A 19,230-nucleotide genomic window follows, 5' to 3' on the forward strand; every position below is an offset into this window, starting at 1 on the left:
GTGGATGTCTGGGCGGTGACACACCTGGTACCTGTCTGGGAGGGGCCCGCTGGTGGTGGTGGGGGGGTGGGGGGTGGAGAAGCTGCTCTGCTGTTAACACTAGCACTGACGTGAGCAACGCGCGCACACACACACACACACACACACACACACACACACCGACCGAAGACAAGAAGGTGGGGAGAGTGTGTGTGTCCAGAGAGCAAAGAGAGAGGAGAGGCAGAGCGGGAGCCAGAGGGTGAGGAAGACAGAGACGAAGAAGGAGTGTGTAAGAGAGAGAGACAGTGAGTGTGTTCTGTGGGACCTCGGCTCGACCCCCACACACACACAACCTCCAGGATGTTTAAGAAAAAGGACAGTAAGGAGAGTACGCTGAAGGTCTCCGGCAAGATCAGCAAGTGAGTGTTTTTGTGTGTGTGTGTGTGTGTGTGTGTGTGTGGTGCTATCTCGGTCATGTTCCCCCCTCCTCTCGTTCCCAAGCCGAGAACTGTGTCATATTTCGTGTGACTGTTGTTGGCCTCTTTCTCTTTCTCTCTCTCCCTCTCTCTATGTGTGTGTGTGTGTGTCTGTTGCATGATTCCCTCTTGCTTCATTCATTTTTGAAGAGATTTGATGTGAATGTGCTCAGGGACTTCAGGTGTGTTCAGGCGTTGAGTTATGTCAGGTTAATCCTCTGGGATCATGGCTCCGGTTTACGGAGAGGCTTGCCAGCGTGTTACAGAGCCTGAGGCCAGGTTTACTTTGTAAACATGAGGTCAGACTGTGTGTTGGAGCTGCTGAAATGTGTGTGTTCGGGACTATAGCTGAGACTCGGGAGAATCCTCTTGTATCTGATCGGGAAAGAGGATAAAGTTGTCATGTCATATGGCAAATTATCGTCGATGTTCCAAAGCAAGAGAAATGTCCCTGGTCAAGAAACACATTCTGATTAGTGATTATTATCCAATGAGAAAAAACACAAGACAATCTCCAGTCCACTAAAGGGCCAGTCATGATTTGAAAATCAAATGATGATCATGCAGTTTGCATTCCGTGAGCCTGTTCTGGGTCCCGGGGCGCTGTCAGCTCTGGCAACTGTTTATAATGCAGGAATGAGTGACACTAATACAACTTGGCAAGAAAGGTGACTGCTATTGGAGAGACATGTCGACGTGCTCGTAGCTTGATTTATAGCTATAGTGAGTGTGAAACTTCAAAAAAAAAAGCTTTCTTTGAGGTGTGGCGACTTACAGACTACTGGAATTTTTGTGAATTAGTGTGCAGCAAGACTGAAAGTAGTTTTCTTAAGAGCAAATATTTACATGTCTTTCATATGTCTCCCATTGTGTGAGAACACAATTCTCAATAACTCATCACGCAGGACTTATTCAGTAAGATTTTGTTAGTCATCTTTATTGGAGGGATTCTTTAAAAGACATGAAAACCAATATGCTGAAGTGTCGTAATCACCTTGGATTCACTGAATATCTAATGATCAGCCTCTGTATTAAACACTAGATTATTGAGCTTAATTGCAGATAAAGAGGTAATAAAGGATACAGGTATTTCAGTTTCACCCTGCCCTGTTCTTCTTGTCTGAAGTGGGGTGTGATGAGGGCAGGGCAGGGCAGGGCAGGTCCTGCTTGAGACCAGACATAAAAAAAGATGATTTCATTAATTGTAACTCAACCTTATCTGTGACGAGACCAGTCAGCGATTAGAGAGAACCTGGAGTGATGTACTTTGAACCTGCCGAATCCATACTGCATGTGTTAATAGTTTCATCTGTATCTAAGATCTAGAGGTAGATGGTGACCAGCCGGTGGTTTTCACCTTGCTCCCGCCCTGCACATGTTGTCTAACTGCTGAGGTGTGATGAGGGTTTCTCTCTCTGTTATGTGGGCGATGGCTCCCAACCATGCATTCTGTTGTGAACTTGGCATTTAAAGGGAATGTCCTCTCCGTTCATTTGGCAGTTAAAAACCCTCAACCACCTATTAAAAGTATTAAGGCAGCATCAATGTAACTGATGAAGCCATGGATGGTTTTGCTGGACTTTACACCTTTACTTTTATAGACTGACATCTAGTGTTGGCCCCCGCTCACAATGTAGACGAGTGGTGCTGTAGTCTAAAGTTAAAAGCGTGGTTTATGATTTGCATTAACATGGAAAGGTGGAGCGCAGTGCCTTACAGTGTTGTATTTTCATTCAGCTGATGGAATCTTAGCATTTCAGAAGGGTGGGGTGTGCGTGTGAGAGAGAGAGAGAGCATGTGGGTGCTGGGACGGTGGATAGGGGCAGGTGACGTGATGTCTAAGCACTGTCGCCTGTGGATTACAGAGGCAGCCATCTTGTTCTGCGGGTGCTGTCTGTCAGTTACATCACAGCTTGTGTTGTTTGGCGACACAGCGACTTGATAATGACTCATTGACGGTAGACTGGAGCGACATCCCAGCATTCAAGGTCAACTTCTTAGAATTCTCTGTAAATGTTCATAAAGCATATTATAGTTTTAGTTCTACAAACATTTCTCAGAGGCAGAAATAATCTGATTGGTTGAGTTAAACCTCAATGGGCTGAGCCAGAGAACAACTATTTTTTCTGATAATGTTGAAGAGAGGAGGAAGCTAAAATGTTATGAAGCCTTGCGCTCTGCAACTAACTGAAAAAATAGCTAGTTAGCCTAGCTGACCTTCCAAGTTCAAGCTAGCCATACTAGCCTATAGGTAAGTTAGTTAGCTAGCCTGCATCGTCATGAATGAATGAAAAAAATGGTTTCTATTTACATTTTATTTATATTTTGACCAGACCTCCTTCTTTGTCATTCAAGTTTGCCAGTTAGCTAACTTGCGCTCTGAAAAACTGTGCTTCTTTGGCTCCGCCCACTGAGGTTTACCTCAACCAATAGCAGCTCTGCCTCCGAGAAACATAGTAGAACTGAAACTGCAATCTATGGTCAGCGGGAGAAAAGTATAGAGAAACACAAAAGAAAGTCAGTACACTCACACTGTTGCATCTTTGACTCATAACACATTCCTCTAATCCAGTGGTTCTCAACGTGGGGTCCGGGGACCGTGAGGGGGTTCCAGGGGGTCCCCGGCAAATTGATGAATTGTTAAACTTCACCGTTATTTCATTTACAAGAAGTTAACACAATGAGAGAATGTAGAAGAATGACTGTTTTGATCATAGTTTCTCTGTTATCTCTCTACCTACAATACAGACAGTCATGGGATTCTGGACAAAATCATATCTAACAATAAAAATATTCTCAGATTTGGGTCCGAAAGACAAAATCTCATCAAATGGGGGTCTGTGGCTCTAATGTGGACTAAATTAGTCTCCTTGATATGAAAAAGGTTGAGAATCACTGCTCTAATCAGCACTCATTCTTAAAGGGTATAGCTAAACAAGGCTGTACTGTATTCTCCAAGGAACATGTACCCTTCCAGCACAAAGCTCTGAGCCAGTGCTGCTTGTGAAGAGCTCCATACTATCTACAACATCTCTGCTCACCTGAATACCTGGACTCAACGCTCGCACGCTGCTCTCACACTCCTGACACCCCCTGAAAATCAACACTCTCCTTGGGAGCATACGCCCCAGATCAAAGATAGGGAACACGCACGCATGCTGCATACAAAGAGATACGCACATATGGATGTATGAACAGACGTCCTGACCAACCTCTCTTACTATCCATGGTTCCTAGTTCTCAGTAGTAATAGTAAGACATAGTTCTAATTTCTTCAAAGGTAGGAAATGTAGCAAAACCCAAACTGGATGACATAGAAAAAAACATTCAAGTTATTGTCCTTTCAAAAGCAAAGTCGGTCACTGGAGCAGGTGATGTACCATAATCAGACCTGGGTTGTATTACTACTGATAAGACTGATTGATCTTGACCTTGGTGCTCTCTCCTATAGGTCACACAGACTAAAATACGAAGGTGTTTGAGCATGCAGACCATATTTTCTCACTCGGGTCTCTATCGGTCCTGGTCACTATCTCTTTCTCAGGTGGGTTTCTTTGCCAATAGAGCGAGTTGTCCTCTAATCTCCTCCAAGAAATTCACTGACCTCCTGTGTTGGATCTGCTATGGTGATGAATGACGATACAATTTAATTTTAATTCAATTTAGTTTTAATTCGAGATGAAGGATTACATGCTTCCTCTATGGGTTGAGAAAACTCTACGACCTTTAGTCTTATGAAAACCTTTCAAAACCCCATTGGATAAACTGAAAAATGCATGGTGGTCAATCTGAAAATAATCTGTGCCTCTGGAACATTTAGCAGATGTGATCTTTTGATAACAGCAATGATACGGTAGTGGATTCACTGTTCAGGTTGATTTCGGCACATCAGCATACAGTAGATACACTCACAGAGCATGTAAATTAGGCTGCAGGCTCATATAAGGGTTGTGCTTACAAGCTTACAAGTGAATCTACATCTGAAACATTAAGGAATGATGCTTGTTTGTGCCTGAGGCACATACCTGTCGCTCCTGCTGAATGAGCAGGAATAGGGAGGCCATTGTCACCATCTGCTGCAAAACCAGAATACCACCCCGCTAAGTGAGTCCGTCAGTCAGCCAGGGGGATGAGTAACAGGGTGTCTCACGCTCTACTGCATTCCACTGTCACTCCACCATTAACAACTACTATGGAAGTTTTGATCATCATAAATCTATCTCCCAGCAAAAGTATGACGTTCGCTCGTTTTCTCATAGGAGACGTCTGTGACTTTGCACTCTTTGAGGTAGTGTTTGGTATGCAGTTCAAGTAACTAACTGGGTTCGCCCACATTCTTCGGTTGAGTGTTGCTCTTCAACGTTTTTTAGTAAGTGTAAGTCATAAATTTTCAGTATTATGAGGTTGGAAAAGCCACACTGAAAAATACACCCGGGGACAAGAGCAAGCTTTTTATGATGAATACCTGAGTCTGTACTGGTACATTTTTTAATAACAGATGATATTTCAGTGGGGAGATTATGTTTTATTGCTTGTATGAATAAAAACCCAATGAGAAGGGAGGTCTTTGAGGACGGTTTCTCTCTTTATTTGGCTGTGGCTTCACTTTCCTTTTCCAGCTGATGTGAAACAGATTTTAGGGTAAATTATGCTAGTGTTAAAATAGTCATTTTGCAGCAAGCTTTATTCCTTGTGTGTGCTTGGCATGTATCAAATGTATTTGCTCACTTGGACCAAGGACAAAGCATAATGTTCAGATGAAGGGAGACAGATTGTATGGACCACAGACGTCGCATGAATCACACTTTGCAATGTTAATTTATTACTGTCTCTTGTGAAAACTCATTTGATTTATCACCCATTTGCAAATGGTTTGAATAGTTTGCATTCACAGTCTGTCAGTCTGTAATCTATCAATGAAAAAGTCACTTTCCATTTATGTTTTTGTAACTCAGAAAACCGGCTCAGTTGGCACAAAGCCTCTACCACAGAAAACTGGCACTTGTTATGGTCTATCATTCATCAAAGTCTTTCCTACTCAAACTATACAATCCTACTCTATTCTGTTTTTATTTACATTCTAACCCTTATTCATTAAAAAAAACAAAAACAATCTTTTGATTCCAAAACCACAAATCGGCCTAGTTTCTTGGGTGTGGTTCGTCCCTCCGTGCAGAATCCCCTCCTTCTTTTGTACATCGGAAACATCACTGAACCTTTTTGCTGGCAAACAGTGGCACTGACAGAGAACAATACAGACAGTCAGAGAGGGAGTGACAGACACAGTCAGCCGGTGTGGAATGATGAGCGTTTTGGGAACGCTCAGGGTGCGGCTCGGATTGGGGAAGTGATCCACCTTCACACTTGACCCGAGGCCGACCCGAAAGCCCTCGGGCTCGTTAAGATGGCTTGGCATGTGACACGTTTGATAAAAGGGAACCAGTGGGAAAAAGACAACGTATAGGGAAAAAAAAGAATGCAGGAAAAATAAAGATGCACATCACAACGGCCTCAGAACTAAGACTCTCCTCGGGGAAATTGACAGTGAAATTCTCAGTCACAGCACTTACAGCATTGTCTGCCCAGTCTTCCCGATTAGTTCATATAGAAACTGATGATGCAAAAAAAAAGACAAATCTTCCCTGTTCTGTCTCTTCCCAGTCTTTTTGGTTATGCATCTTTCTGAAGTTCAGCATTTAAAGTTTAGGGCCCAGACTTAATGTTCTGCTTCAAAGCTGCCAAAGCATTTGGTCAAAGTCGTTTCCCTTCAGATCCTCCTCAGCTTAAACTGAGCCTTAACCTCTATCAACACCTTCTGACCCCCTGCTCTCCCCCCCCCCTGCAGGACCCAGGCTAGCAACCTGGCCTTGCTGATCGTCCGGATGCAGCAGAATGCCGACCAGGTGGAGAAAGACGTCCTCAGGGCTGAGGAATTGCTGGCTGTGGTGAGAGTTCCACACACATACGTACACACACAAGCATGAACATCCTCTCATCCCAGCCCGCTTCATCGCTTTTCACGTGTAGCACAAATGTCTCTCTTGCCTCCTCTTAAACTCCCCGAATCTGTTTGTTCGATTTGTTTCTCTAGGATGCCGAGAACGAAAAGCAAGAGCTGCCCTTCCAGCACCAGAACGAGATCGCGGACCGGCTGGGCGAGGCCGAGGGCCTGCTGAAGGACCTCTTCCTGGACGTCGACAAGGCCAAGAAGCTCAAACACCCGCAGGGTCGGGACATAGAGAACGAGTGAGTCTGTGTACAGTATAAATCCACGAGAATCAGGAGTGACCTGTGCAGAGAGCTGGCAAAAGCTTCCTTTAAGCTCCTTTGGATGTAAAAATTAAGACAAACATTGCCAAGTCCACAAAGTCAGTTTCCCAGCCACTATGAACAGAGCAGCTCCGGATATTAATCAATGATTACCAATACCTGTATTTTATCATCCATTATCCATCCTAAAGCTAACACTAATACTAACAAATGTATTTTTTTCTTGTCTGTCCTCTGGTGACTGCAGTGTGAGCCACCTCCATGAGCGCTGGCTGAAGGACTGTGCCTTCTACCGGGACGTCTATGAGCAGGTGGACGATGTGTCGCTGATGCCCCGAATCGACTGGGCTCCTGTTATCAACCAGAAGCAGGTATGTATACTAATACTGCCTAAACATCTGGGCAGTAGGCTTAACAATGCTTAGACTGTGAAATACTGGGTTGGACTATAATAGGACTGATGACTGGGGAACAAGACAGATTCCCATATTGAAAACTGACACTCATTGTATTGTAAGGTGCTTTGGATAAAAGTGTCCACCAAGTGGCATATGCCATTTGATGTGATAACCAGTTTGTCTCATAAGTCATCGTGACGTTCACATGGTCATGTGACCCAACTAGTGGTGTTACTTTTGTTTCTTATAGGTATTTCAAAAGCAGCGGAGACAACTGTGCCCCTTTTTTTGAGGAAATTCAACTGGTCTGATGTTATTCTAACAGCTAAAACTCATAATGACATAAGATGTCCAATTGCATTACTGATCTACTCACAGTACATAAGTCATAACTGCTTCGTGCTATATTACAGACATAGGAGAACACAGCCCTTTTTCTTAGTTATTTCTACTAACAATCTGTGTATGGTTGTCAATCAATCAATCAATCAATCAATCAATCAATCAATCAATCAATCTATCAATCAATCAATCATAAAAATATTAAGAACATCATCATCCATCCATAGAACAGCAGTAAAATAAACAGCCTCAACAATAGACTCCTGACTGCCCTATAATAAAACACATGAACCAGAGTTAAACAAGTCAGTGGCACGGGAAATAAAAAGGGTTCTTCACCCTGTAGGACCCCCTTGCCGTTTTTGTTTGTGTGTGTGTGTATGCATACCTTTAACGGTCTCCCTCTGGTGTGTGCATTCTCAGAAAGAGGTGAACACGGAGGAGTACGGCCCCACCATGGACGATCTGAAGAAGCAGATCGCCGCCCACAACATCCTCCACAAGGAGATCGAGGCCTACAGCTCCCAGCTCAACGTCAGCTCCGCTGGCAGCAAGGTGACCTAACGCTCCAGGATGTCTATACTGGCCATGTGGAAAGACATCCAGTCTGTTTTTGGCTGTCTTCACTTAAACAAAAACGCTACCATCGTTTGCATAAAAAGAAACAGGAATGGAGCTAATCTAAGTTTTAATGCCCCGCTTGTCGTTGTTACTCAGTTTGATCTAAATGAAAAAAGTCCCTAGTGTCTTATAGGAAGTGTTGCTGTCATATTTGGCAAATGTGTTATGATGATGTCAATCATGGAAATTCTGGTGATCTTGTCTTTTAGGAGAAATATACAGCGATCAAGAAGCAATACAACAACCTGCTGGTGAGTTGTGACCATAACTATTAAATGAAGTGGTGTTCGCATTTAATAGTTTTTATTGCTTATTGCTTATTCTTGAGTTTTATGCTGAAAAAAAGTCTTGACTATAAAGACTGTAGATGGACATTTATTGTGAAATCTTTAAGGAATGTCTTGTCACTTCATTGCCTTCAAGTGTCCCTGAGGTTGCAGCTTTGATCCGTCTATATTCAGGACCTCTAAAGCTTTACACTGTCCTATTATCTTTCTTCCCAGGACAACTCCAAGTGGCGTCGCCACTACCTGAGCAGCCTGTACGACTACATGCAGGGCTGCAACAAGGAGCTTGGCTTCCTGGGAGAAGAGCAGGAGAAGATCAAGAGGCAGGACTGGAGCGACCGCATGGTGGACCCGCCTGACGTCCGCAGGCAGTATGAGGTCAGGGCTCTCAGGTTGATGACAGCTGTAGCAGTAAAAGATGATATTTCTGTGATTTTATGAGTCTAAATAATTCTCATGACCAGGTGGATATTTGCTTAGCTGAATTGTAGATGTTTGGTTTCCCAACCACAGTGCAGCAGGTCATAGTTCCAGATAAGGTGAACTTTTAAGTAGCTATTGGAATAGAAAGGGTTGGTGTTGCTTGACCAAAATGATTTATATTCAGATGTTTGCTCTGTATTGGGATGAAAAGGCATTACTAATCCCACTTTTGATTTGACCTCAATCAGAACTTCAAGAACAACAGCCTACTGTCCCATGAGACCGAGGTGAACAAACTCCAGGATGACGGAGACCGACTCATAGACCTGAAGCACCCTGCCAGCGCCACAGTACAGGTCATTACCTAGAAGATGCAAAGCTTAAAAGGCCAAAACCTGTCTCGAACAAATCCCCTACTTCTCATCCCAGAAATCCTGTCATTGTTCCTCCTACTGTGTGAATAGCAAAATCTTCCCCCATGTTCTCTTGTCACACTTAGAGAGCCAAAACATTATTTTCAGTTAAAGTTATATTTTGAATGGCATTCAGATCCAGGCTTCCAGTATTGGCTCTATACTAATGTTGAATTCTTTCCATTCCTAGGCTCAGAGAGATGCCGTCCGGAACGAGTGGCAGAAATTCCTCAATATCTGTATTTGTCAAGAGACTCATCTGGACAATGTGGAGGATTTCAAAAAGGTGAAATACTTCTTTCATCAGTTCAAAAACAGTGTGATTAGCTCCCATATAGCCTTTAAACATTAAACCCTATTCAACATTATAGGCCTGGCTTGTCTGTTATTAAACTAGTTAATTATTCAGGCATTCTTTGTTGCATTTGTGGTTTTGTGGTCATATAATACACCGCAATCTGTCTTTATCACAATGTGTGTGTGAGACAGTGACTTAAGTGTGTCATTTTGTGTGTGCTTTTTTTTTTATGTATATATACTATACTTCATACATTTGCACGTGTATACATTATTTGTTTTTACAATCTGTATCCTTAACAACTAATGCCAGAAATATCCCAGTCACTGAAAATCACAAATAATACAAACAAAACATCCTAATGCTTTCATATGTTTAATATCCCATTTCCAGTACCAAATGGACACAGAGCAGCTGTCAGAGACGCTGACCAAACTCAACAGCAGCCTGGACCCCAAGGCTGTCAGCAAGAAGAGCAACTCAGAGACACTGCTGCAGCTCGAGGTACATGGGAGCTCACAGGGATTACAACTGTGTAACAGACATCACAATCAGAATTAGTTTTTCTGGCCAAGTAGGTTTTCACATACAAGGAATTTGACTTGGTGGGTTGCTCCTGTAGGTCACATTAAAGATACAACAGCACAAAATGTATAGAAAGTAGTATAGAAGTAGACATTTAGGGAAGAGGCCTCTTTTAGAAGTAGTATTTAAAAGTAGTATACAAATATAAGCAGTATATAAAAAGTATAAGTAGTATATAAAAAATGGAAATAGGTTTCTTATCTATACAGTGTGCTCATGGTTCTCTATTGGAGCCTGACTGATTGCACTAATGGTAAGCTATGGAAGTCAGAAAATATTGCACTGGGGTTCTGAGAAGAAAAAAAAGTGTTATGAAAGGTAAAAACATGTTTGATCCAACAATCCAGGACAAGAAGAGGATTTGTTCCTGTGTTCATAAGATGTGTCTCCCTCTCTCTTTCCCACAGGCGGAGGACAAGGCTGTGCAGCGCAGTGAGCAGCTGCTGGCCGACCTGAGGAAGCGCAGCACCACCATCGCCCCCCTGAAGCTCCGCCGCCTCGCGCCCAGTAGACCCATCACAGTGGAGTCCCTCTGCGACTGGGAGACAGACAAGGTGCAGCTTCCTAACCTTTAACCTTTGGGTGATGGACTGATAGAAACACTGGCATAATGGTGGTTTTTACACTCCCAGAGTAAAAGTATGATTTTGCTGTGTAGCATCTTACAATAAAAGCAACAGTAGAATAATCAGTTTCTGAACCTGGTGAAGTAGCTTAATAAAGCATAAGGAACAACACAACTTTATTACTTTTACCTTTTATTAGAGAGACTGCTGGCACTGGGCTTTATACTCTGCGCTCTCAAAGTTCACCAGAGTAATGTTTCTATAGTATACTTTTGGCATATTTAGAATGATTTTTTATCATTGTTTTTTTCTTCTAGGCGTCTTTGTCAAGAGGGGAAAGGTTCACCCTGAAAGCTAACTCAGACATTGAGAACTGGGATGTTGTTTCCAGTGATGGGGCAACCAAAACCTTCCCAGGAGTTTGCTTCCAGATCCCACCGCCTGACCCAGAGGCCATTGACAAAGTGGACCTGTGAGTAATGCAACACTACCTCACTATGTGACTTTAATGAGCTATTGGAGAATATATCAGTGGCACTGTTCATCTAATAGTGAGTTTGATGTGCCCTTATCAGGATGGGGCAGATGGTAGTCGTACCCCTGTGTGCAGATATGTACAGCATTTATTTATTTTCTGTCTCTCTTTCTCTCTCTCTCTCTCTCTCTCTCTCTCTCTGCTTTTAATTGATTAGGCTGGGTGGTGAACTGGCAGACATCAAGAAGAGAAGAGCTGCTCTGTTAGCGTCCCTGAAGAATCACAATACAGACGTCTCCAGGGCCCAACAAGCAGGTCATTACCAATCTATCAATCTATCTATCAGATAACTGTAAATCGTAAATTGTAAAACCCTACAATATCATTAATTCCTTTCATAAACCAAGGCAATTACTTTCTACTAATTGCAAAAGTAGAAATTTATCTTAAGGCCATAATCGATCAATCAGTCAACCAATCAATCGTCCTGTTTCCTCAATCAGCCCCAGTGTCCGCTGCCCCACTGAGTCCCAAAGTGGCCGCCCTGGCTGATGAGCTAGACCAGCTGGACGGAGACCTGGCCCAGATGGAGCAGGACGTCCTGAGCCGCCTGAGAGCTCCGCTGAACCACAGCGACCCGGCCGCAGATCTGGCCAACAGGCTGAAGGAGCAGGAGGTGAGAGACACAAATCAAGATCACAAGGTCACTGCAGAGATACTGCAGTGATAAACATCAGGGGCAATTTGAGTCGGGATGACAGAGGATTACATTGTCCTTGTTGGCACGTTTTTTGCAAGAATTCTCTTTGTTAGCTCTTTAGGTTTAGAGAAAATGTGTAGGCAATGGTATTGATAATAGCCTTAGCAGTTTGGTTGAATTCACAAAAATGAATGAGAAGACAAAAATCAATCTCATTTAAGAAAAATTTTAATAACACTTTCTATGAATACCATATCTATAATTAAGCTATAAGGAATGAGGGAGGAACAAGGGAGTCCTCATTCTGCTGCACACCAGTGCCAATGCCCACAATATAGCACATCCTCGAGTATGATATTGCATATTGATACAGTAGTATCAAATGTTAAACAAAGATAGAAGGTATAGGTTTTAATTTAAGAATTTTATTTTGGCCCTCCATCAACAAAACATCAGTTCCATGTGCAATAAACATTATGGTAACACTTTACATTATGGTACACAAATTACACGGTAATTACTGTGTAATTACATAGAAATTATCAGGAAGTTACTGGTAATTTCTGGTAATAATGAGTAAGTATTGTAATTATTGTAATTATAATGTGTACTTTCTTGGTTAAATGCCCGTAATTTCTACTAGATAACACCATGGGAAATGTACTGCTATCATTTTCATGCCAGAAAGCCTCTGAAACAGCATTTAGACCATTACATGACACTAAAACTCTCCATTGCATTACATGTTTTTAATAAAATGCACATATTGGTGTAACTACATACTATCTATATGTGTCTCCTGTAGAAAGCAGCCAAGGCGCTGAAGGCTCTAGAGCAGAAGAAGGCGGCGGCCCAGGCTGACCTGCAGCCGCTGCTGTCCAAAGACCCCAGCGTTACCTCCTCCGCTCTGCCACTCAAACTCAACGCCGCCAACAACAAGCACGATGGCATCAGCGCCCTCACCGACCTCTACACCAAGAAGTAAGCCTATGTTTTGTGTGGGCATAACTGGATATAGCTATTGCGTACATGTTTATCCTGAGTACCCTCTCATACAACAGATCTTGATGTAAGAGAGGTGGGTGGGTTGATGGGAATTAAGTTTGAGTACTTCTCATCTGCAACTGCATTGAAAAATCTCAGTAAACATGTAATAAAAATGACAACCACACAAACTGTCACTGCATTCATCCCCTGCCTTTTCCTCAGAGCTAATGCATCTCTCAACCTGGAGAGTCAGATTAAGAAGGTGGACGGCATCGTCTCTGGTTTTGAGAAGAAGCTGAGTGAAGATGGTGCAATCCCTGATGCCCCAAATGCTATCCCGTCCCAAGCTCAAGAGATTCAGGTGAGGAACTTGCAATTCCACATCCTTTCAGAAACTTACTCCATAAAAGGCAAAAGATATATTCAACAACTTGATCCTGAGATTGCAATCCTGTTTGAATTATTCTATTGGGCTCTTTGGACACAAACTCAAAGTAGTCAAGTGTAGATAAGAAAGTGTAATAAGTTGTCAGTATGCATCTGCACCAATGTCACCAAGACGAAATCCTGTACTGTGATGTACTGTAATGTGCTTGGAGATTAAAGTGACTCTGACTCCATCTGATCTCAAACTGCATGTTTTCTTTGCTCCATCCAGAGCCTGCGTAAGACTGTGGCAGGGGCCCAGGATGACATGAAGAAGCTGGGTCAGGACCTGGAGACCACAGAGCAGCTGTGCAGCTCTCTCCAGCAGGGCCACCACGAGTACTGTCCCGACATCCGACGCCAGGGAACCCAGGTCAAGCAGCTGCAGAACCGCTACGCAAACGTTACCAACCAGCTGAAGGAGAGGTGCAAATCAGACCAATCATTTCAACCACTTTGGGGATTTACTTTAGCTTGGGTAGAAAGCCAAATGAGGTTTTGCACTCTCACGGACATCTGTTACACCAGATGATCAATTAGTCAGTTCAGGATCAATCAGTTGGATTTAGGTGATTTAATCCATTTCAAATACTAATCTTATTTGGACTGGGTGGGAAGCAGGGACTTATGTAAAACATGATTTAGCAATATTTTATTAATTGTAAAACAGCAACAGATTTGTAAGGTAAGGGTCAGGGGGTGATTTGACTTGCAATGACAGGGGATGGCAGCCCCTTTTTTGATCTAAAATATAACCCATGCCTTAATTAAAATAAAGAACCATTATATTATATTTGGTAAAAAAAATGGCAGGTTATGTCACTATGCTATATGCACTATTTTGTAATGTCAAATTTTACATTTCCTATCATATTGCTGTATCCTCTCAGAGAAAATCTCTTGCAAGAAGCTGCGGCTAAAAATCAGGAGTTCCAGAGCACAAACAAATCCCTGAATTCCTTCCTGGACAATCTGCCTAAAAACCAGATGAACCCCACTGATGATCTATCTCAGGTCAATGCCAAGCAGAGCTCCCAAGAGGTAAGATGGTCCACTGCCCTTACACAAGTGTCATGAGGACAATAGTGGAATGGTACCTTATCTTTTTTTTTTCAGGACAATCAGAGCATTCCACTCCTCTGTCAATCTGCTTGTCAGTCTTCCTTTGGAAATGATTTGTCTGGAGTGGCTGGCTAATGATACTATTTGGTTTATTAAATGTGATGTTAAGCTCTATGTAAATCTGTAGAAATCCACCAGTGTAGGAAAATGATAAAAGTGATATTAATACCATACACTGCTTAACTTCTGTGAAACATTTTTACTGTAGAGGGTGATGGATGACCTGAAGAGGAAGGGCGATGACATGGACAGAGCGGTGGACCTGTCTCAAGACCTGCAGAATTTGCTTAATGTAAGACTCATATGGATTACCATACATTCTATACAATAGTAGGGCAAGAAAGTGATTAGAGGGGCTATAAAAATTATTAAAGGAAATCTTGAGAGTAACTCCCCCTTGTTAAATAATTTGGAAATAATAAAAGAATGAATCTTTAATGAATAAATGAATGAATGAATGAATGAATGGAATTATTTATTTAATTATTGATTGATTGATTGGTTGGTTGGTTGGTTGATTAATTGATTGATTGATTGATTGATTGATTGTTAAACCAGAAAACATAACTCAATTCTTTATCACATCTGCAGGAGTATGACACCAATGTTGATAAATACAACAGTACCCTAGATGATGCTGGAGACACTGTTGCAAAGAAGCCTCATATCCCCACACTTGCCGATGCTGTTCAGAAGCAGGTAACATTTACATTTTTATGTTTTCACAATAACAAATAAATCAAACTCATTAAAAGATCACGATGGTTGATAAATGTGTCTCTTTTATTACAGGAAAAGGCTCTGGTAAACCGTTATGCTGAAACATTAGCGGAAAATAACCAGCGCCTCAATCAGATGGGCTTGGCTAAGAATCTAATTGCACAAGTAAGAGGACAGGGCATGAATAACCTTCTTCTTAAGTCCATTTTAAACTTAATAACATGTTTACATTAACACAAAAGAAAAACATACAAAATAATTTAATAACAATTCATTTTGGCATCCATTCATTTACTTTTCCCACTGTAGAATGAAGAGAAAGTTCACCTGGTGGCACAGCAACAAGTGCAGCTTGAAAGCCAGCAAAGGACTTTCTCTGAGGTAAATAGTCTGAAGAAAGATTTGGAGGATGAGAAGGAGAGGGTTGCTCACACCGAAACAGACCTGAGAACGTTCAAGGAAAGGATGCTGTCACTGAAGAGCCGTAGGGGAGTGGAGCGTGTTGAGGAAAAAGAAGTGCTGCAGTACTACCGTGACCCTAAACTGGAGAGTGACTTGGTGGATCTTCAGAACAAAATGCACGAAGAGGCCCTGAAGCGCAGCACCACCCAGGGTGAGGTCGAAGTTCTTAACAAGAAAATCACAATCCTGGAGGACACCCTAAAAAACACCACACCCAAACTAGTGACCAGAGAGGTGACAGAGTTCGAGAGGGATCCTCAGTTAGATGTAGAGGCAGCAAAGTTGAAAGATGAAATAGCAAGGATGAAAGATGACGTTCGAGTGAGAGATGGGGAGACCATTCAAATGAAGACAGAAGTCACAATTCTTCAGCAGAAGAGGCCCCCCATCAAAGAGAGGGTGGTTAAGAAGGAAGTGGTGAAAGTGGAAAAGGATCCGGTGATGCTGAGCGCAGTACGAACATTCGAGACAGAAATTTCTGACGAGAGCAACAAGAGCAAGCTCATCAATGATGAAATCTTCCAGACAAGGAGCCAGATTAATGCGCTGGAGAGGATCATTCCAACTGTCCAGCCTAAGATCATCACCAAGGAGGTGAAAAAGATTGAACAAGACCCAGACCTCATCAATGAATCTAAGAAGATTCGATCAGGCCTTGAAGAAGAGAGGATTGAAAACAACACTTTGTTCAGAGAGGTTACGGATCTCCACAGTCGTTACCGTGAAGTGCAAGACTGGAAACCAAGAATTGAGGTAAAGGAAATAGTTAATGAGATCTACCGGATAGACCCGAACACAGAGGTGGAGATAATGCGTCTAAAGAAAGACATACAAGACTCCAGCAAGCAGCGCTCTGATCTGGATAGTGACATCAGCCTGGTCACATCTGAAGTGAATGTCCTGCGTTCTGAGAAGCCCAGAATAGAGCTGAAGGAAGTCCTCCAAGAGGTGGTGAAGGAGGAAAGGAGCCCTGAAAATGAGAGAGAGATTCAGAGGCTAAATGATCAGGTGAACCATCTACACAGCACTTATAACTCCATCCAGGACCAGCTGAGACTACTAAGGAAAGAGAGAGATGAATGGAAGGCTGAAAAGTCCAAAGTAGAGACTAAGCTTGTCACCAGGGATGTCATCAAGTATGAAGATGATCCACTGTTGGAGAAAGAAGCTGACCGCTTGAGAAGAGATGTGCGGGAGGAGGCACAGCTGCGGCGCACCATTGAGGAGCTGGTGTTCGACTTGCAAAACAGATACATCCTGTTGGAGAGACAGAAACCTGAGGAGAAGGTAGTTGTGCAGGAGGTGTTGCGTCTACAGAAGGACCCAAGGCAGGTAGTTGAGCATGAGAGGCTCAGCAGAAACCTTGATGATGAAGTGAAGTCCCGACGCCAGATAGAGCTAGAGTTGCAACAGCTAAGAACCAAGGTGCAGGATAAAGAGAAGATCCTCAGAGAGAGTGATGAGCACCAAAAGAAGATTCTAGTGGAGTCTGAACTTAGAGAGATCAGGCTGCGCATCAAACAGCTGGAAAATGCTCCACCTCCTGTTGAGGAGAGTATTGTTGTTGAGGAGGTACTGAAGGTTGAGAGAGACCCAAAACTGGAGAGGATGACAAATGGTCTCCGGTCAGACATCGACAAGGAAACCAACGACGTCCTCCGTCTCCAGAGAGACATCCGCAACATCAATGTCAAGCTTGAGATCCTACAGCGAGAGAAGTCTGGGGAGAAGACAGTGTACAAGGAGGTGGTCCGTGTTGAGAAAGATCAGGCTGTGGAAGCAGAGAGGGATCGCCTGAGGGAACAAGTATCCCAGGAGAAATTTGCCAGGCAGGACCTGGAGGATGAAATCAAACGTCTCTCTGACAAAATCAATTTTCTGCAGACTACCAAGTCCAGCTCTTCAAGAGAGGAGACCAGCCTCACTTTGAACAGAGATGCCTTACAAAGGGAGAGGGACAACCTCAATCGTGAGCTTAAGACCCTGGAGTCTGAGAGACATGACATAAGCCTGTCATTCCAGCAGCACAGCAGGATGATGAGTGAGAGAACGCAGATGAGCAGGCAGAAGAGCCTTAAGATGGAATCTGACATCCAGCGTCTGGAGAGAGAGATCCTGGATGAAAAGGACAAGATTCACTTGCGAGACAGCACCATCCGGGAGCTTCAACTGGGCCTGCAGAAAGAGGAAAATGCAGAAACTAGGACCAAAGAGACCAATGTCTCCACTAAAATCACCATTTTGGATCCAGATACAGGCAAGGACATGTCTCCTTATGATGCCTTGCTGCAGGGCCTCATTGACCGTCAACAATACATTCATCTGCAGGAGCTGGAGTGTGATTGGGAAGAGATAACCTCCATGGGACCTGATGGTGAGACAACTGTACTCCAGGATCGCAAGAGTGGCAAGCAGTACTCCATCAAAAATGCCCTGAAGGATGGCAGGCTGACTCAGTATGACCTACAAAAGTACAAAGATGGCAAAATGCCCATCTCGGAGTTTGCCCTACTGGTTGCAGGTGACAATAAGAAGCAACCACAATTTAACTCAATCATCCCAAAGTCCACCACATCTGCGAAATCGGCCCCCTCTAACCCCCCTACTTCTACTGAAATTCACCCAATTGCTGGTATAATGGATACAAACACTGACACCTGCTTTACAATACGCAGTGCCACCATGCGTAAACTGATCGACACCACCACAGCCCAAAGGCTTCTCGAAGCTCAGGCAGCAACAGGAGGCATCATTGATATCAGCAACAAACAGAAATACTCAGTCCACAAGGCAGCAGATAGAGGCCTCATTGACGCAACTCAACTACAGAGGCTGCTCAACGCACAGAAGGCCTACACTGGTGTCGAGGATCCCATGACCAGGGAACGGTTGTCCGTGGGAGAGGCTGTTCAGAAAGGCTGGATGCCCAAGGAAACTGCCATTCGTTACATGGAGGCACAGCACCTGACAGGAGGGCTGGTCAACCCCAACACCAACAGCCGAGTAAACATCTTTGACGCCATTGGGGCCAAAATGATTGACAGCACAATGATGAGGGAGCTGCAGGCCGACACAAACTACGCCAAGGATATTGTAGACCCAATCACAAAGGAGAAGATCAACTACAAACAGGCTTTGGATCGCTCCAAGAAAGACCCGCTGTCAGGCTTGTCGATGCTGCCTGCCTCTTCTAAAGATAGTGGTTACACTCCTATGTACACTTCTCATAGATACTCAAGACACTAGATGTGTTTACAGCATACTTAAGAGTTATCTGGTCTCTGGGGTGATTAATGAGATACCAAATGATACTATTACTTGTAATGACAATAACAATGAGATATGCTGTACAAACCTCATGAAATAAAATCTAATACATTAAATATAATGTACATTTTGACTCAGGTTAAGTCTAACTCTCCTGCAAAGCTTACTGTGTAGCCAAAAAGATTGCTGCTGAGATGCTTTTGTTTACCAAACATGTCTGATGTGGGAAAATGTATTTTTTGATTTAATTTCAAAAAAAAAAGAAAAGAAAAAGAAAATATAAATACAGGTTTGTGATATTTTGTTTATCCTTGATATTCTTTGTTTTATTAGGGATATTGGGACATGGTGCAATGCTATTTACCAAGATTGATTCCTACTGTATTATTCATGGGTTCTCCTTGTCACTGTTC

General features: G+C 43.1%; 1 protein-coding gene across 1 annotated transcript; it reads left to right on the forward strand.

The window, feature by feature from the left end:
• The first annotated feature begins 166 nt into the window (after nucleotides 1-166).
• On the forward strand, nucleotides 167-19,065 carry evpla (envoplakin a). The gene is made up of 22 exons (XM_071527432.1): nucleotides 167-398; nucleotides 6,301-6,400; nucleotides 6,547-6,701; nucleotides 6,973-7,096; nucleotides 7,889-8,020; nucleotides 8,296-8,337; nucleotides 8,590-8,751; nucleotides 9,045-9,152; nucleotides 9,400-9,495; nucleotides 9,901-10,011; nucleotides 10,500-10,646; nucleotides 10,976-11,130; nucleotides 11,351-11,448; nucleotides 11,637-11,809; nucleotides 12,639-12,814; nucleotides 13,043-13,181; nucleotides 13,479-13,672; nucleotides 14,137-14,287; nucleotides 14,577-14,660; nucleotides 14,960-15,067; nucleotides 15,161-15,253; nucleotides 15,398-19,065. The coding sequence occupies exons 1-22, from the start codon at nucleotides 340-342 to the stop codon at nucleotides 18,794-18,796; spliced, it is 6,006 nt and encodes a 2,001-aa protein (XP_071383533.1). The 5' UTR covers nucleotides 167-339; the 3' UTR covers nucleotides 18,797-19,065.
• The last annotated feature ends 165 nt before the right edge of the window (nucleotides 19,066-19,230 follow it).

This window comes from Centroberyx affinis, unplaced genomic scaffold, assembly GCF_046629955.1.
Source record: "Centroberyx affinis isolate AG114_WGS23_722 - 3 ecotype Tasmania unplaced genomic scaffold, CSIRO-AGI_Caff_v1 ptg001530l_1, whole genome shotgun sequence".
In the NCBI taxonomy this organism is placed as follows: Eukaryota; Metazoa; Chordata; class Actinopteri; order Beryciformes; family Berycidae; genus Centroberyx; species Centroberyx affinis.